The sequence below is a fragment of the Artibeus jamaicensis genome, unplaced genomic scaffold, assembly GCF_021234435.1.
Source record: "Artibeus jamaicensis isolate MK-2021 breed Jamaican fruit bat unplaced genomic scaffold, CSHL_Jam_final contig_241, whole genome shotgun sequence".
NCBI classification, from domain to species: domain Eukaryota; kingdom Metazoa; phylum Chordata; class Mammalia; order Chiroptera; family Phyllostomidae; genus Artibeus; species Artibeus jamaicensis.
The window spans coordinates 4,271,677-4,289,131 of NW_026521509.1; the positions used below are offsets into that span (position 1 = coordinate 4,271,677).

General features: G+C 38.5%; 1 protein-coding gene across 1 annotated transcript in view; it reads left to right on the forward strand.

The window, feature by feature from the left end:
• Positions 1-17,455, forward strand: part of CHM (CHM Rab escort protein) — a 152,671-nt gene that overhangs the window by 46,946 nt on the left and 88,270 nt on the right. The window contains exons 3-4 of the mRNA XM_037166401.2: positions 2,203-2,275; positions 7,589-7,713. Of these exons, the coding sequence (XP_037022296.2) occupies positions 2,203-2,275; positions 7,589-7,713 (198 nt within the window). The remainder of the gene's footprint in view (positions 1-2,202; positions 2,276-7,588; positions 7,714-17,455) is intronic.

A 17,455-nucleotide genomic window follows, 5' to 3' on the forward strand; every position in this document is an offset into this window, starting at 1 on the left:
TAGACCTACTTTCACAAATGTTCAATTTAACCATTTATTTTACTATTGGAGAAAAGCAACGATTGCTGGTAAAACACTTGAGCTTAAAAGCTGACTCTTCTATTTGCTAGGAGGGTCATTCTCTACCCTTTCACCTTTGATCTAATCTTGTGTTTAAAGCTTAGATGTGTCTCCTGAAGGCAGCATGTTCTTGGGTTTTGTTTTTGGATCCAATCTGCTCCTCTCTGCTTCTTTATTGGAGAATTCAGTCCATTTAGATTTAGAGTAATTATTGATGTAGGAGGATTTTTTGTAGCCATTTTATCTTTTGTTTTCTGTTAGCTCTATGCCTCCTTTGGTTCTTTGTGTGTGTTCCTTGGGAAGGTGGGCACCTCCTCTATATTCTGGTCACTTCTAGCTCAGGGGACCAATCCTGTGAGGGAATGTGGTGGGCAATGAGGCTCCAAATCCATGAAATTCCATTGCTGTCTCATGCAGAAAAAAATTGCTAGAAAACAAAACGCAACCAACTGAATGGCAGAAGATATCTGCAAACGGCGGGTCTGACGAGGGGCCAGTATTCAAAAATTATAAAGCACTCATAAAAACTCAACATCAAGCAAGCCAAAAGTCCAATTTAAAAATGGGCAGAGGACCTGAACTGAGACTTCTCCCAAGGAGACATACAAATGGCCAACAGACATGTGAAAAGATGGCCAACTTCATGAGCTGTCAGGGAAATGCACCTCAAAACTACAATGAGATAACACCTCACATCTGTTAGAATGTCTGTTCTCAACAAGACAACTAATAACAAATGTTGGAGAGGTCATGGAGGAAAAGGAACTCTCACTGCTGGTGGGAATGTAAAGTGGTAACAGTCACTATGGAAAACAGTATAGAGGTCCCCCCAAAATGAAGAATAGAGTTCCTGTATGATCCAGCGTTTATTCGCAGAGACATATGCACCTGTAACTTCATTGTGGCATTATTCATGGTGGCCGAGACATGGAGAAAACCAGATATCCAGCATTAGATGATTGGATAGAGACAGCATGATGCATATACACAGTGGGATTACTACTCAGTCATGAGAAAAGATGCAATGTTGCCATTTGCATCAATGTGGATGGACCTGGAGAACATCATGCTAAGTGAAATAAGTCAGAAACAGCCAAGAACCATATGATCTCACTCATATGTGGGATATAATACTGAAACTCATAGACACAGACAGCAGTGTGGTGGTTTTTCAGATGGAGCAGGTAGGGTAGTAAATTGTAAATGGGTTCAAATGTATGATGACAGAAGGTAATTTGACTTTGGGAGGTAGGCACACAATGCAATATACAGACCATGTGTCATAGTAAAATATACTTGAGACTTACATAATCTTGAAAAATCACTAGACTATTATTCATAGACAAAACAGTAAAATAAAGCTGACTATTCTTCAGGTCCATGTCCACAGTTGATTGAGGAGCAAAGTGTATCAGAATTTTGAGAGGTTATCCAGTTGCATTATGGTTGAGTAATTTTGAATACCATATTAGAGGTTTTTGTTTTGTTTCATTTTTAAAAGAGCTTTTATAAATTTACATTTCATTAGATAACAGAGAAGCAAAATTCAAAACAAAACAAAGCCAAGAATTGTACCCACCCTGGAAGTGTCATTTGAGCCCCACCAGATTGGCAGTAGCCAGTTATGAATGTGTGCATGCTGTGTGTCTGTGTATATATACACAGACAAACATACATTTTTGCATGTGGGAGATGGCTTTAGCAATGGTGGTGGCAGTACATATTAAACTTTCATAGAAAAGTTAACAGTTTCTCCTGTGGCTTTCCTGCAGTCCTACCAGGTTTTTCCCCCAGCCATTTTTGTTCACCCAGGAGTTAGATTTGTTCATGTTCATCTGCTCAATGCTGGTATCAAGCTGTGAACAATCACATGACCAGAGAAGAAGTCTCTAAGGAGGCCAAAGAGATTTTTAACTCCTTAGACAGTCAAAAATTACCTTTGGGATCTAAGAGGTCCAGTTCTATTTATTTCCGCCTGCTATTTCCTCTAATCTCAACATCCCAATTCTGTGTGCTTTTGATCTTTGAGGTAGCAATATTGAAAATGGAATGAGTTGGGGGGGTCAAGGGTGGTTTGTTGATAAAGGTTGGTTGCTAGAGTTTTATACCCTTTTCTTTACTCTTAGTTTTTTATTGTTGCAGAAGAAGCTACTATGGAGGAAACTGGGCCAGTTTCAGCTTTTCAGGATTGTTGTCCTGGATAAAGGAATACCAGGTAAAGTTCTTACCTATCTTTAATTCACTAGGTTTTATATGTGTCATGTAATTGAAGAAAAGCCTAGGCTTCATCTGTCATATACTATTTTTTAAATCTTTTTAAGTATACTTTATTGATTATGCTATTACAGTTTTCCCAATTTTCCTCCTTTATCGCCCCTCCCATCTGCACCCCCCAACACTCCAGCCATCTCCCCCATTAGTTTATATAATATACTATCAATACTTAATTTTTACTTTCTTAAAAATTATTCAGTCACCATTTCAAGTAAGATTTTTCCAATGCCTTCAAAATATAGATCATGCTTTTTAAATATAAATAAATATGTTGGCTGAAGAATAAAGCACATATACTTGATATCATTTTGTAATCATTCTATATGCCCAAATATAAAGCAGGTTTTTTTCCTCCCAAATAGTTTTTCATAAAAAACACTTCAGTTCTTATAAAATGTCACCTATACTAGTTGTTCTTTCACTTAGTACATTTTTGGAGAAAAAAAAAAACTATTTGGGGAAAATACAGTCATTTGAAATGATCTCAGTCATTTGTTGTTTTACGTGATTATAGAAGTCATCTGACAGAATCAGTGAAAACAAAAAGCAAGGACGTTTTTAAATAAAATTTAGTAATTTTTTTCCAAGGGTAGGGCCTCATGACTGTAGCTGTTGTGTGTCATTTACAGAAATATTTCAGAGCTTATTTAAAGCATATTAATGGGAGTTGCTTATGTTGTGGAGTTCATCCGTTTCTATGATATGGATTTAAAAAACACTGTCCTAATTTTAGATAAATTGTATATGTGGCTTGAAATGAAATCCCTACTGAGAACATCATACCATGCAATGATGGAATGAGAAGCTGATACATCTCAGAAGAATGTAGGCAGTTTAGAAGGGAGGATGTTATTATACTCTAGAAAATTGTATTCAGCCCTGGCTGGTGTAGCTCAGTGGATTGAGTGCAGGCCTGTGAAGCAGCGGGTCGCTGGTTCAATTCCCGGTCAGGGCACATGCCTGGGTTGCAGGCCAGGTCCCCAGTAGGGGATGTATGAGAGGCAGCCACACATTGGTGTTTCTCTCCCACTCTTTCTCCTTCCCTTCCCCTCTCCCTAAAAATAAATAAAATATTTAAAAAAAAGAAAATTGTATTTTAGTGAGCTAAACCAATGTAGCTAAGACTTCATAGGCACCTCCATTTGCTAAGTAAGCAAAGCACATTAAGCATTGGAGTTGGACTGATTAATTTTGTGGTGAACATGACTCAAAAATTTGTGCTTCCAGTGATGACAAGGACATTGGTATTGAAGATGCAGTAACGATTCAGTTTGAATCACATTTTTCGATAGAACTGAGAGTGTGGAGAAATAACCAATATTTGTAGAGTGGCATTGCATGTAATTCAAACTATGTACAAATCAAGGAACTAAGTGTTATAAGGAGACATTAAAACGTTTTACCTATATGCCTTAAATGTTAATATATTTATGCTTATCAGCAGCCACTTTGTGAACCCTACCCTTGGGGAGTCTCTGTGAGGGTCACCTGAGATGAGGCAAATTTAGTGCTTCTTTACTTCCATGAGCAAATGTAATTTGGAATCTTGGAACACCACCAAAATACATTTCCCCATTGGCTGCATGGGAAAGTTTTGCTGAGTGAAGGGATTTAAACAAAAATTGGTAATGAGTTAGATATATTAAAATAAAATATTTTTGTAGACATTTCTTTTATTTTAACACTCCGTTTACTCTAGCATCTTGACCCAGTTGCGGGATCTTTTTTCCATTCACTCTCTGTTACTACTCTGCAGTTCCTTCTCTAGGCCCGGAGCCCCATGGGGTTCCTGTTCTTGTTCTTCACCTCCTCTCGTACTTATGTGGATGTGTTTAATGTTGCCTAACAATTGCACTTAATTATAAGAGATGTCTGCTATTGCTTTTCTTCAGTTTAAAATGTTAAATTTAAGACAATGAAACTTTTTAAACTAAATGTTTTGGCGTGACTGGTTAATTAGATCATATAGGTTTAAGTGGACATTTCTGTGATACATGATCTGTATATCGCCCTGTGTGCCCACCACCCGTAGTGAAATCAATCATCTTCTGCCACCATATATTGGATCTCTTTCCTTCTTCCCCACTCCCCACCTCTGTTAACCTCCATACTGTAAGACAGCAAAACTTTGAAAAGTAACTGTTGCCCTCCTTTATCAAATCTGTAAGTTTAGAATTTCTCTGAGGTGAATTTATTTAAAAGATATTATAGTAAGGGACTTCCACCAAGATGGAGGCATAGGTGGATGTGCCGTGCCTTCTCACACAACCAAGTTTAGAGACAACTAAATATTAGCAACAGAAAACACAGCCAGAACATGGAAAATTGAACTTTTTGGAAGTCCATTAACAACAAATTCTTCAGCCTGACTGGTAAGGGGCAAAACTAGCGGCTGGTGAAGCGGGGTTGCACAGGAGGACTCCGTCAGACGGACTCAGGCGCACGGAATCCAGGCGCAGGGTTGGACCTAGCAAGCGACCCAGCGAGTGACCAGGCAAGCGACTGCGGGGGAGACAGCAGAGGAGCAGTGCTGCGTGCTGACTGTGGTCGCGAATTTGTGGACAGGCGAGGGAGTGGGCTGTTGGACCGGGGCCTGGCAGGTCCTGCAGCAAGCGGCAGTGGAGGGCTCCGCCATTTCCCCGCTCTGACCCCACCTCCACGTACAGCGTCATAACCCAGCCACTCTGAGTGGCCCGGCCCTGGCGAACCACCTAAGGCACTGCTTCTCACCCAGCTGTGAGAAACAGCAGAGGAGGTCGCCATTCCCCCGCTCTGACCACGCCCCCACATACAGAGTCACAACCCAGCGACCTGGGAGTCCAAGGCGCCGCTTCTCACACTTAAAGGGCATGGACAGACCAAAAATGGCGCAGGAAGATCTCAAAGCCCCAGAGCCTATAGATCTAAGCAATGAAGAAATAGCAAAACTCTCAGATGCACAGTTTAAAACACTGGTGATCAGGATCCTCACAGAACTGGTTGATTATACCGACAAATTAGACAAACATATGAAGGCGAAACTAATTGAAATGAATGGAATTGCACAGGGCACCAATAGCAATGAAAAGGAAACTGGGACTCAAATCAATGGAGTGGACCAGAAGAAAGCAAATAATGGCCAAACAGAAAAGAGTCAAGAAGCAAGAATTCAAAGAAATGAGGAGAGTCTTAGGAACCTCCAGGGCATCTTTAAACGCTCCAACATCCGAATTATAGGGGTACCAGAAGGGGGAAAGGAACAGCCACCAGTGGAAAACTTATTTGAACAAATAATAAAGGAGAATTTCCCCCAATCTGGCAAAGGAAATAGACTTCCAGGAAATCCAGGAAGCTCAGAGAGTCCCAAAGAAGTTGGACCCAAGAAGGAACACACCAAGGCACATCATAATTACATTAGCCAAAATTAAAATGAAGGAGAGAATCCCAGAAGCAGCAAGAGCTAAGGGGACAGTCACCTACAAAGGAGTCCCCATCAGACTGTCAGCTGATTTCTCAAAAGAGACCTTACAGGCAAGAAGGGGCTGGAAAGAGGTATTCCAAGTCATGAAATCCAAAGACCTACAACCAAGATTGCTCTATCCAGGAAAACTTTCATTTAGAATGGAAGGACAGATAAAGTGCTTCTCAGATAAGATCAGATTCAAGGAGTTCATCATCACCAAGCCCTTATTATATGAAACGTTAAAGGGAGTTATCTAAGAAAAAGAAGTTAAAGAAACATGAACAGTGAAAGGACAACAAACTCACAGTTATTAACAACCACACCTAAAACGAAAGCAAACTAAAAGGACAGCTAGATCAGGAGTGGAAACATAGAAATGAAGATCTCAAGGAGGGTTAGCAACAGGGGAGTGGGAGGAGAAGAAGAGGGGAGAAGGTATAGAAAATAAATAGCATAGACAGTAGATAGAAAATAGAAGGGGGGGCAAGAATAGTATGGGAAATATAGAATCTAAAGAACTTGAGACACATGGTCATAAACTAAAGGGGGGGTAATGGTGGAGATGGGGGGTAGGGTGGAGGGGAATGAAAGGGGGAATAGAACAACTGTAACAGCATAATCAATAAAAAATTTAAAAAAACAGCCCTGGCTGGTGTAGCTCAGTGGATTGAGCACTGGCCTGCGAACTAGAGGATCGCAGTTCGATTCCCAGTCAGGGCACATGCCTGGGTTGCAAGCAAGTTCCCTGCAGGCCAGCTCCCAGCAGGGGACGCATTAGAGGCAACCATACATTGATGTTTCTCTCCCTCTCTCCTTCTCCTCTAAAGATAAATAAATTTTAAATAAATAAATAAATAAATAATTAAAAAAAAAAGAAAATGTTACCCCTTTAAAAAAAAAAGATATTATAGTAATACTTTACTAGCTAGTTGTCTGGGTGTATGTCAAATATTTTTAAACTTTTTTTTTCTGCCTGAGAGATGGGTGTCAAATAGATTAAACATTTAAACAGATTTAAACTTGATCCTTTGATTGATCAAGAAATTTGAGAAAGGTGTATGTTGGCATCTTCAAAATTACCCTGTATTTAGATCTTGCCATATCATAATTTTCTCCCTAAAATACTGTATACGTAGGAATTACTGAAAATTTTAAAGGATCACTTTCATTCCTTAGTATTAGTTTACATCCTTTATATTTTCTTGTTTTTATTGTCTTTCTCAATATAAAATATTAAGGGGTTGATTATTTCTGTTGATTTACTAAAGCCCTGAGTTACGTTGGGATGAGTACTTTGCAAAAATATTTTTTACATGTATTCAAAATTCAACATGGCTAGTGATCAACCTTCAAAGATCAAAGAGTAACTAGAATCAGTTAATTTTTAACATGCAGTTTCAATAACAAAATGTAAAAATTTTATATTTAACAGATAATGAGACATATAAGCTTGATTCTCAGGAGATGGAACATTATTTGTTATGGTTTTTAAGCAGTGTGAAAACAGCCATGCCCAAATGACTACATCGAAATATCAATTATTTGGATGGAAATTTGTAAACCAGCCCAAACTTTTGATAGGACAGATTTTATTCTTTGTTTTTCTCACCTTCCGCTGAAGTTGGCGCATTGTGCTACTGGGATTCCTTCAGTGGCTCTGGAGTCATGTCCAGCCTTGAGTTTTGATGGGATGGAAGGACAAGCATGAATTTAGAAATGTGTTCTCAGAGCACATTGAATTTAGGTGTTCTCAGAAGGGTACAGATTTGGATGACTCAGATAATTACAATTTCTCATCTGTGTTTTCTTTAGGAAAAGAGTGACATTGTGAATGAAAGCCCCTCATGGCAAGAACAGATCCTTGAAAATGAAGAAGCCATTGCTCTTAGCAAGGTGGACAAAACCATTCAACATGTGGAAGTGTTTTGCTATGCCAGGTATAAAAATTCTTTATTCAGGATAATGTAAGTTAATGACCTCTTACTAGTACTTCAGAAGAAGCCAACAATAAGGAAGTATATGTCATTGGTTGCTATATGTCTGATATGCTGGTTTGCATTTTTTAAAATGTAACTTTCAGCTTTCTCTGTTTAGATAGTAATAATAATAATCATAATAATATCCTATATTGATGACTTATCATTTACCAAGCTCTTTTAAATTTATTATCGTATTTGATTGTTAAAACTATCCTGTGTTATGATAGAGTGACTAGCAGTAGTTGCATTTTTTTCAACATCCTTAGTAGAACTAAAAAAAGATTAATTTGCTGAATGTCACATTGCTCAATAAATGTCAAGGCCACACCCAAGCTGGTTAGTAAATGGAGCCTAAGATTAAAACCCAGGATTTTTAAATTGTAGTCCGCTGTTTTTCTAACTTTTCTGAGATAATGTTTCAAGTAAGAAAATGGCAAATATGCACAGTTTTTCTTAGATAGTATTTATCTAAGAAAATTTATGGAAAATTATAATTATGCATTTAAGTAATCAAAGTGAGTGTTTACAACATTTGGGGCCATACTGTAAGTCAGGAGAGGAATGGTGGGAAGCCTGGGTGTTTTCAGTGTGTCCGACTCAGAGACTTTAGTATTTTAAAATATTAGAAAAATTTATTTCTTCACATGACAGAGTTTATAGGGTGAAAGGTAGTAATTGCATAGTTCGGTGCAGTAACTTAAGTAGTTATAGACTTGAAGGGTTTAGAACAGGGGTGTCAAACTCATTTTCACCGGGGTTGCCTTCAAAGGGCCAAATGTAATTTCAACTCTTTAACAGTTAAGGAGTAGTTACATTTATACAGTCCTAAAATTATTTCGGCCCTTTGAAGGCAACTGTGACGCTGATGTGGCCCCTGGTGAAAATGAGTTTGACAGCCCTGCTCTAGAACATCAGACTGTCACACACTTGAAATGCAAGACACTAGAGATTCTGAGAGATGCGCTCTGTCATTCTGAGAACTTCGGCAACTTGCTGTTTATTTCTTAATCTGTATTCAGAGGTTTTGCATAACTAGCATTTCTCCAATAAATACACAACTATTTTGCTATGATTTTCTGCAAAAAGATAGCCTTTCAAATGCCAGATATAGACTGTAATTTATGTAATACTCAGTGGCATTTTGTTTGAGACATTGGTTAGAGCCAGTGCGGACAGATGTATAACAGACGGTAATCTCAACTGAAAACTCACATGCTTTAGTAAAACCAGGAATAAATATGTGGTAACTGTCTTGTGTGTCCATGAATGCTATTTGACTAGAATATGATGACCATGACATCACGGTTGTTGGAGAAGTACATTTTGATATTTTATGGCATTTGATTTCTCTCTACTCTTCATGACAGTTAGGGTTTATAGTTTCTAATGGCCAAACCGACACATGTACGTGCAGAAGAAATGGCCTCATTTTCAGTGTTTGATTTTTCCATTTTCATTTTTGGAACTTCTTGAAATGGAAAAGGGAAAGATGGGTAGTAGGAGGTTTGTTTTAAACAAGCAAACTAGAACACTACTATATGTTCCTCTAAGTGGCTATTAGAGTATGGAACTGGGGTAATGTTCTGTCTGTCTTCATTTACTTGTAAAAGGTAGCTGGTTATTCATGTCACACTAAGCAGGAAGAGCCCTGAAAAGATGCACTGGAGGAATGTACACAAAATCCACTTTATAACAAGTCCCACAAACGAGTATCAACAGGAATAGCAATAGTTCACTTAACCCTACCCACACTGGGGCATACTGAACCTTTTAGATCATGGTAGTAAACTTAGAATTATGTGAAAGGTTCTAGGCCAGAATACCTGTCACAAAGACTTACTTTATATGACAGATTATAATCCAGGACCCACTAACTTAAATCAAAAGCCTTGTTTAACACATATTTTGGACAACCTTATTTTCCACTGTTTTTGTTTTCTTTCCTACCATAGTACTTTAAAGCAGCAAAGAGGAAAGGGAGATCTGCCAAGAGGCAAGCACACTGCAAACCACAAGAAGGACCCAGGTTCTAGTCTTGCCATTCAGCTTGCTATATGATAGTGAGTGAGAGCTGCCTCCTTCTCTGCACCTGTGTTTTACCATTAAGAAGACAAAGGGTTTGGACCACTTGATCCCTAAGGTCCCTCTAGGCTTTAACATGCTGCTGTGTTTAGGTGCTACTTGCAAGACTAACAGAGGAGGATTAGACAGCATTGGCAGGTGGAGAGCTGGTGGGTCAAATGGCCTTCAAGTTAGAGTATCCCTCAAGGTCATCATTGTATTATAGCACACTATAAACAATGGGTGGTCATATTTATATTGTATTTTCTTTAGGTAAAAGTTAAATTATGATCTTTATCTTTCCCTTGCCAATGGAGGGGAATTTTAAATACATTTTAGAGAGATGAGTATTAAAAATTACTAGAATAAAATTTTTAACATTTTAAGAAATTAAATTTGGTTTTCTAGAAAGTGCCTGCATTTTCTTGTGGAGTAAAGTCATCACTGTTTGTAGATCGTTGACATTCTTGTGGACTCTATCACAAAATCTTTGTGAGCTCCCTTTGGTAAATAATGAAAAACATGGTACAAGTTCCTGGCTTTGTGTTGTTACAGTTGGGGTATTTTTTTGCCTGTATTATTCATGTTAATGTTATATGTTGTGGACATAGGGGGTGTGTGTGTGTGTGTAGTTTTATATAATTTTATTTTTTTATTCTTTTTTTTAATTTATGTTTTAGTTGATTATGCCATTACATAATCAATGGGGGGAGTGTTCTATTCCCCCCTTCATTCCCCTACCCTACCCCCCATCCCCACCATTACCCCCCCTTTACTTTATGACCATGTGTCTCAAGTCCTTTAGATTCTATATTTCCCATACTATTCTTGCCCCCCCATCAATTTTCTATCTACTGTTTATGCTACTTATTTTCTGTACCTTCTCTCCCCTTCTCCTCCTCCCACTCCCCTATTGCTAACCCTCCTTGAGATCTTCATTTCTATGTTTCTGCTCCTGATCTAGCTGTCCTTTTAGTTTGCTTTTGTTTTAGGTGTGGTTGTTAATAACTGTGAGTTTGCTGTCCTTTCACTGTTTATGTTTTTTTAACTTCTTTTTCTTAGATAAGTCCCTTTAACATTTCATATAATAAGGGCTTGGTGATGATGAACTCCTTGAATTTAATCTTATCTGGAAAGCACTTTATCTGTCCTTCCATTCTAAATGAAAGTTTTGCTGGATAGAGCAATCTTGGTTGTAGGTCTTTGGATTTCATGACTTGGAATACCTCTTTCCAGCCCCTTCTTGCCTGTAAGGTCTCTTTTGAGAAATCAGCTGACAGTCTGATGGGGACTCCTTTGTAGGTGACTGTCCCCTTAGCTCTTGCTGCTTCTGGGATTCTCTCCTTCATTTTAATCTTGGCTAATGTAATTATGATGTGCCTTGGTGTGTTTCTTCTTGGGTCCAACTTCTTTGGGACTCTCTGAGCTTCCTGGATTTCCTGGAAGTCTATTTCCTTTGCCAGATTGGGGAAATTCTCCTTTATTATTTGTTCAAATAAGTTTTCCACTGGTGGCTGTTCCTTTCCCCCTTCTGGTACCCTTATAATTCCGATGTTGGAGCATTTAAAGATGTCCTGGAGGTTCCTAAGACTCTCCTCATTTCTTTGAATTCTTGCTTCTTGACTCTTTTCTGTTTGGCCATTATTTGCTTTCTTCTGGTCCACTCCATTGATTTGAGTCCCAGTTTCCTTTTCATTGCTATTGGTTTCCTGTGCAATTCCATTCATTTCAATTAGTTTCGCCTTCATATGTTTGTCTAATTTGTCAGTATAATCAACCAGTTCTGTGAGGATCCTGATCACCAGTGTTTTAAACTGTGCGTCTGAGAGTTTTGCTATTTCTTCATTGCTTAGATTTATAGGCTCTGGGGCTTTGAGATCTTCTTGAGCCATTTTTGATCTGTTCTCACCCGTTAAGTATGAGTAGCGGAGCCTTGGACTCTCAGGTCGCTGGGTTGTGACGCTCTATGTGGAGGTGGGGTCAGAGCAGGGAAATGGTGGCGTCCTGTGCTGCCGCTGGCTGTGGGGCCTGCTCAGTCCCGTAGTCTCACCGCCCACTCCCTAGCTTGTCTATCTGTGCAGGAAAGCGCGACCACAGTCAACCCGCAGCCCTGCCCCCTCGCTGTTTCCCCGCGGTCGCTTGCTGAGTCACTTACTAGGTCCAACCCTGGGCCTGGGTTCCGCGTGCCCAAGTTCCTCTGACCGAGTTTTTCTGTGCAACCCTGCTCCACCAGCTGCTGGTTTCGCCCCTCTTACTGGTCAGGCTGAAGAATTTGTTGTTATCAGACTTCCGAAAAGTTCAATTTTCTGTGTTCTGGCTGTGTTTTCTGTTGCTATTATTTAGTTGTCTCTAAACTTCATTGTGAGAGAAGGCACTGCGTCTCCACCTATGGCTCCATCTTGGCGGAAGTCCTGTATAATTTTAATACATATGTAGGTTTGTGTATTCCATGGTGTGGCCGTACCATAGTTCATTTGACCATTTACCCATTGAAGAACATGTGGGCTGTTTCCAACTTTGTCTGTTCCAAATAAAGCTGCCATACACATTCCTTTACAGCATTTTGTGTGAACATAAGTTTTTATTTCTCTGGGATAAGAGCCCAAGTGTACAATTCCTGGGTCATATGGTAATTGCATATTTAGTATTAAAATAAACTGCCAAGCTGTTTTGCAAGCTGATTTGTGCCATTTTACATTTCCACCAGAAAAATGTATGAGTTTCTCCACATGTTCACCAGCATTTGGTGTTGTCACTTTTTAAATTTTACCTATTTTGATAGGTGTGTAGTGATATCTTATTGTAGTTAAATTTGCATTTTCCTGATGGTTGATCTTGACCCTCTTTTCGTGTGCTCATTTGCCATCCATATATCCTTTTTGACAAAATCCCTATTGATATCTTTTACTCTTTTTTTAAAAAATTGTATTGATATTTTCCTTCTGGAGTTTTGACAGTTCTGTATATATTCTAAATATGTGTCCTTTGTGAGGAATGAGGTTTGCAGATATTTTTCCATAGTCTGTAGGTCCTCTTCATCCTTTTAAACAGGGCATTTTGCAGAGTGAATATTTTAAATTTTGATGAGTTTCAATTTATCTGTTTTTCTTTTGTAGATTGTGATTTTTGTATCAAATCTGAGAACTCACTGCCTCACTGTAGACTCCAACACCGTTCACTCGAAGGGCTCTTTTTTCCTACATTGAATTACTATCACATCTTTGTCAAAAATCAGTAGCTGTACTTGGGTGGGTTTATTTCCAGATTCTATGTTCTGTTCCATGTATCTGTACAGGTGCTCCTTGAGTTACAGTGGGGTTATGTCCTGACAAACCCATTGTAAATTGAAAATATTGTAAGTCCAAAATGCATTTAAATACACCTAGCCTACTGAACATAATAGCTTAGCCTAGCCTCCCTTAAATTTCCTCAGAACACAATGTGCAAAAATTGCTGGTAACACAGTATGTTATAAGTAATAACAGTTTTCCTGTGTGGCCATGTTGGTGACTGGGAGCCGTGGCACGCTACACTGCCCAGCATCAGGAGGGAGTATTGTACTGCATATTGGTAGCCCAAGAAAAGATTGAAATTCAAAATTCAAAATATAGTTTTGATTGAATGCACATTGCTTTTGCATCATCATAAAGTCAACAAATTGTAACTTGAAGCTCCATAAGTTGAGACCATCTGTATGTCTTTTTCCACATCCATGTCACATGGTCTTGATTACTACAGTTATGCGAGGTTTGTCCAGAGGGTGTCTAGTCATGTAATATGAAATATAGAGACATTTATTGAAGAAGTACAACTTGATGAATCAAGTTGTACATAGGACATCAAGTGTACATAGGACAATGACACCTCAGTCCCCTTCCAAGTAGGCACCTTGGGACCTCTCACAGTTCTCCCAGTCACCATCAGCTGCCCTGTCATATTTTCCTGAATCTCATCAGTGGTCTGAAATCTCTTCCCTTTCAAAGGTGATACCAGTTTTGGGAAAAGCCAGATGTTTCAGGGCACCAAATCTGGGCTTTTAGGGGGCTGAGTCACCTGGGAGATTTGATATTTTGCAAAAAAACTGCATGAGATGTGATGTTTGAGGTGCATTGTCATGATGAAGATGCCAATCACCAGTTGCCCATAGCTGTGGCCTTCTGAATCATCTGAATAGTTTCCATGGAGGAATGGTCAAGTTCAACATAAAATTTGATGCACATTTGTTGGTGTACTCGCTCAGTCATTTTGAATGCAACAGCCGCACAGTGCACATGCTCACTCAATGGCGTCTACCACCCTCACTGACTAGTACAGAGAAGTCATCATTGTTCACACATGTGCATTCCAGTCCATTCTCCTTTGCCACCAGGTTACATCGATGTCACACAAATGCTTCTTGTTATATTAATCATGGCTGGACTTTTTCCAGACAGACTTCTAAAGTAGGAGTTCATATGAGGTAGAATGATTCTTCCAAATTTATTCTTTGTCAAGATTGTTTTAGCTATTCTATAATTTTTGTCGTTCCATATCAATGTTTTAACAAAGCTTTGTCTATGTCTAAAAAATGTTGCTAGAATTTTGATAGGAATTTCATTAAAACTGTAGAACAACTTGGGAGAATTGCTATCTTTATTATTTTGAGTGTTCTGTTCCACCAACAAGGCATGTCTCTCAATTTATGGAGGTCATCTTTGATTTCTTTCTACACAATTGTATGGGTTTCAGTATACCAATCCTGTACATGTTATTAGTTGTATACCTAAATATTTCATTTGGAGCAATTGCAGTTGTGAGTAGTTATTGCCTTTTTTATTTTGGTTTACAGATGTTCGTAATTGGTATTTAGAAACAATTGTTGAAAACTCGGTGAACTGACTTATTAGTTCTGGGAGTTTTTTCGTTGATTCCTTGAGATTTTTATGTAGTCATTCATGTATTCTGCAAACAGAAATAAATTTATGTCTTCCTTTCCATTGGCTTTTTATTTTTAGAGTCTATTTTCTATTGAGCATCATATGTTTTCTCTCCATAGCCATACAGCACAAGTTCATTGTGTTTTCTACTTACCCTTAGGCTCACTTAATGAACTTTTTTTCAGAAAGGAAGTTGTTATCACTTCCTGAGGACTTGATAATTATACCCTAATGCTAGGAAATCTTTTAGGGTCTCTCGCTTGCTAATTATCTTGTTCTTGTACACTACTCTCTCTCTCATTAGATGCAAATCAAGTCCACAATCTGACCAAGTTGAAAATTACTGTAACTTCTCAACTTTAATGGTCATTCACACCACGAGTTGAGTGAATTTAGTTAAACCAGACAAATAGAAGTCAAACTTCAGTCCTTGGTACACTTATGCCGTGCAAACCGTTCTCATTATATTAACAGTGGCTGGGACTTTTTCTGGACAGACCTGGTATATATGTAATGGAAAAGATACTAAAAACAAGTTTTGGGGGAAAATGCCTTTAGCATTTAAATAATTAAAGATGGTGTGCATAGTAAATTTTTTTGCTTTAGAAATAGGCTTGTTGTAAATATTATTCAGTAAACTCAGATAACCATTGAACCTCTCACAATCTCCAAGCCATTCTAAAATGTGTTAACTCTCTGATCAAGAATATTGTGGAAAATCAATAATAACAACAACGCTTAACAACATTATCCATTCACAACATGATTTACACTACTTACTTTTCTATTATGTTTATCTTTTTATCTTTTACTATTTTTATTAGGTTTATAGACACATTTATGGACTTTATACATATATACACGCAACTGCTGTAACCTGGTGCTTTGCATATTTTATTTTATCAATTTTATATAATCTGTGCCATGACAGTGTGCATGAGTCATAGCTATATTTTACCTACAGGTAATCTGAAGGTTGGCTGGAGGCAGAGGTAGGATAGCTAAGACTTCACTCCAAGTCTGTCTAACTCAACAACTGGGGCTGCTTTCCTGGGATCCTGTTGTATTTCATGCAGCAGATAAATACATGTGTGCCCATCAAGGGAATCATTCCACCAAGTGAACAAGCTATAGCCTTTGTGAAGACTAGTACCTAACCACATTTACTTTTTATAATTTACTAGAATGCTGTTTAGTATTGTCAAGTGGTCATATCTATGATGGAGAATTAACATGCCTACCTACCTCCCACTGTTAAGAAGATAAGGGATGAGTGCAGTACCCTTTAGCTGTCACGACTGTGGTTTGTGTGCTGCGGGATGTTTTTGTTTATGTGGGGGAGCAAAAAGCATCTTCTAATTCTAGTTTGAAATAGTCAACAGGCTATGAAAAGGCTCAACACATTAATTCACACTTCAGTCACACAAATGTAAACAATTTTTGGGTAGAAAATTGTTGCCTGTTAATTGCCTAATGCCTCGTAGTTTCCTTAGTAAGAAGGGATTTTCAAATTTTTAAAAGATTTTATTTAATTTTAGAGGAAGGGAAGGAGAAAGAGAGGGAGAGAAGCATCAATGTGTGGTTGCCTCTTGTGTACCTCCCAGTAGGGTCCTGGCCTGCAGCCCAGGCATGTGCCCTGACTGGGAATTGAACCAGCGACCCTTTGGTTCACAGACTGGCATGAGATTTTATATTTCTAAAATATCAACAAGAACTTTTACCTTTCCTGCCCTATTTTTTGTATGATATTGAATATTGTTTTCCTTTTTCTGTCATGATAATGCTAAAGCAGGATAAAAATTTGGGTCTTAGATTTGCAGATGAACCAAGTCTAGTGGATTGATACCAAAACATATATTCTAATAGTTATCATTCATTTACTGACGGGCACCTAGGTTGCTTCCAACTCTTGGCTATTATAAATTGTGCTGCTATGAACATTGTGGTGCATAGGTTCTTTGAAATTGATGTTTTAGGATTCTTGGGGTATAATCCTAGCAGTGGAATTGCTGGGTCAAAAGGCAGGTCGATTTTTATTTTTCTGAGAAAATTCCATACTGTTTTCCATAATGGTTGTACCAGTCTGCAATCCCACCAACAGTGGACTAAGGACCCCTTTTTCCCCACACCCTCTCCAACATTTGTTGTTTGTTGCTTTGTTTATGATAGCCATCCTGACTGGTGTAAAGTGGTATCTCATTGTGGTTTTAATTTGCATCTCTCTGATAGCTAACGATATTGAGCATCTTTTCATGTGTCTCTGGATATTCTGTATGCCCTCTTTGGAGAAGTTTAATAGTAATCAAAAATTCTATACTTTTTACAGTTCAGAGGAAGCTATTGTTTAATACTATGTGCAGATAAGTTTGTTTTAGGCTGCAAGTGACACAATGCCCAGCTAAAAGTGGTTTAAACAAGTAGCTAGCTGGGCAGGTGGGCTAGCCATCATGGGAGCAGGTGAGTAGATTGGTAGATTGGACACTGCATAATTTGTTAATTGAGCATCTTCATCCCAATCAGAACACTGGGGTAGCTTCTCCGCACTGTTCTTAGCCTTCTCTACAGAGTAGATGATAAAGAGGAGGGTTGCCATGATTCCAAATAGGTTTTCACACAATAGAAATCTCTAAACATGAAAGGAAGTGGGAGAGTTTTTCGTAACATGTGCATGCTTTTTTTGTTGTCATTACTCTTCTAGAGAGTTTTGACCAAAAGCCCCACCC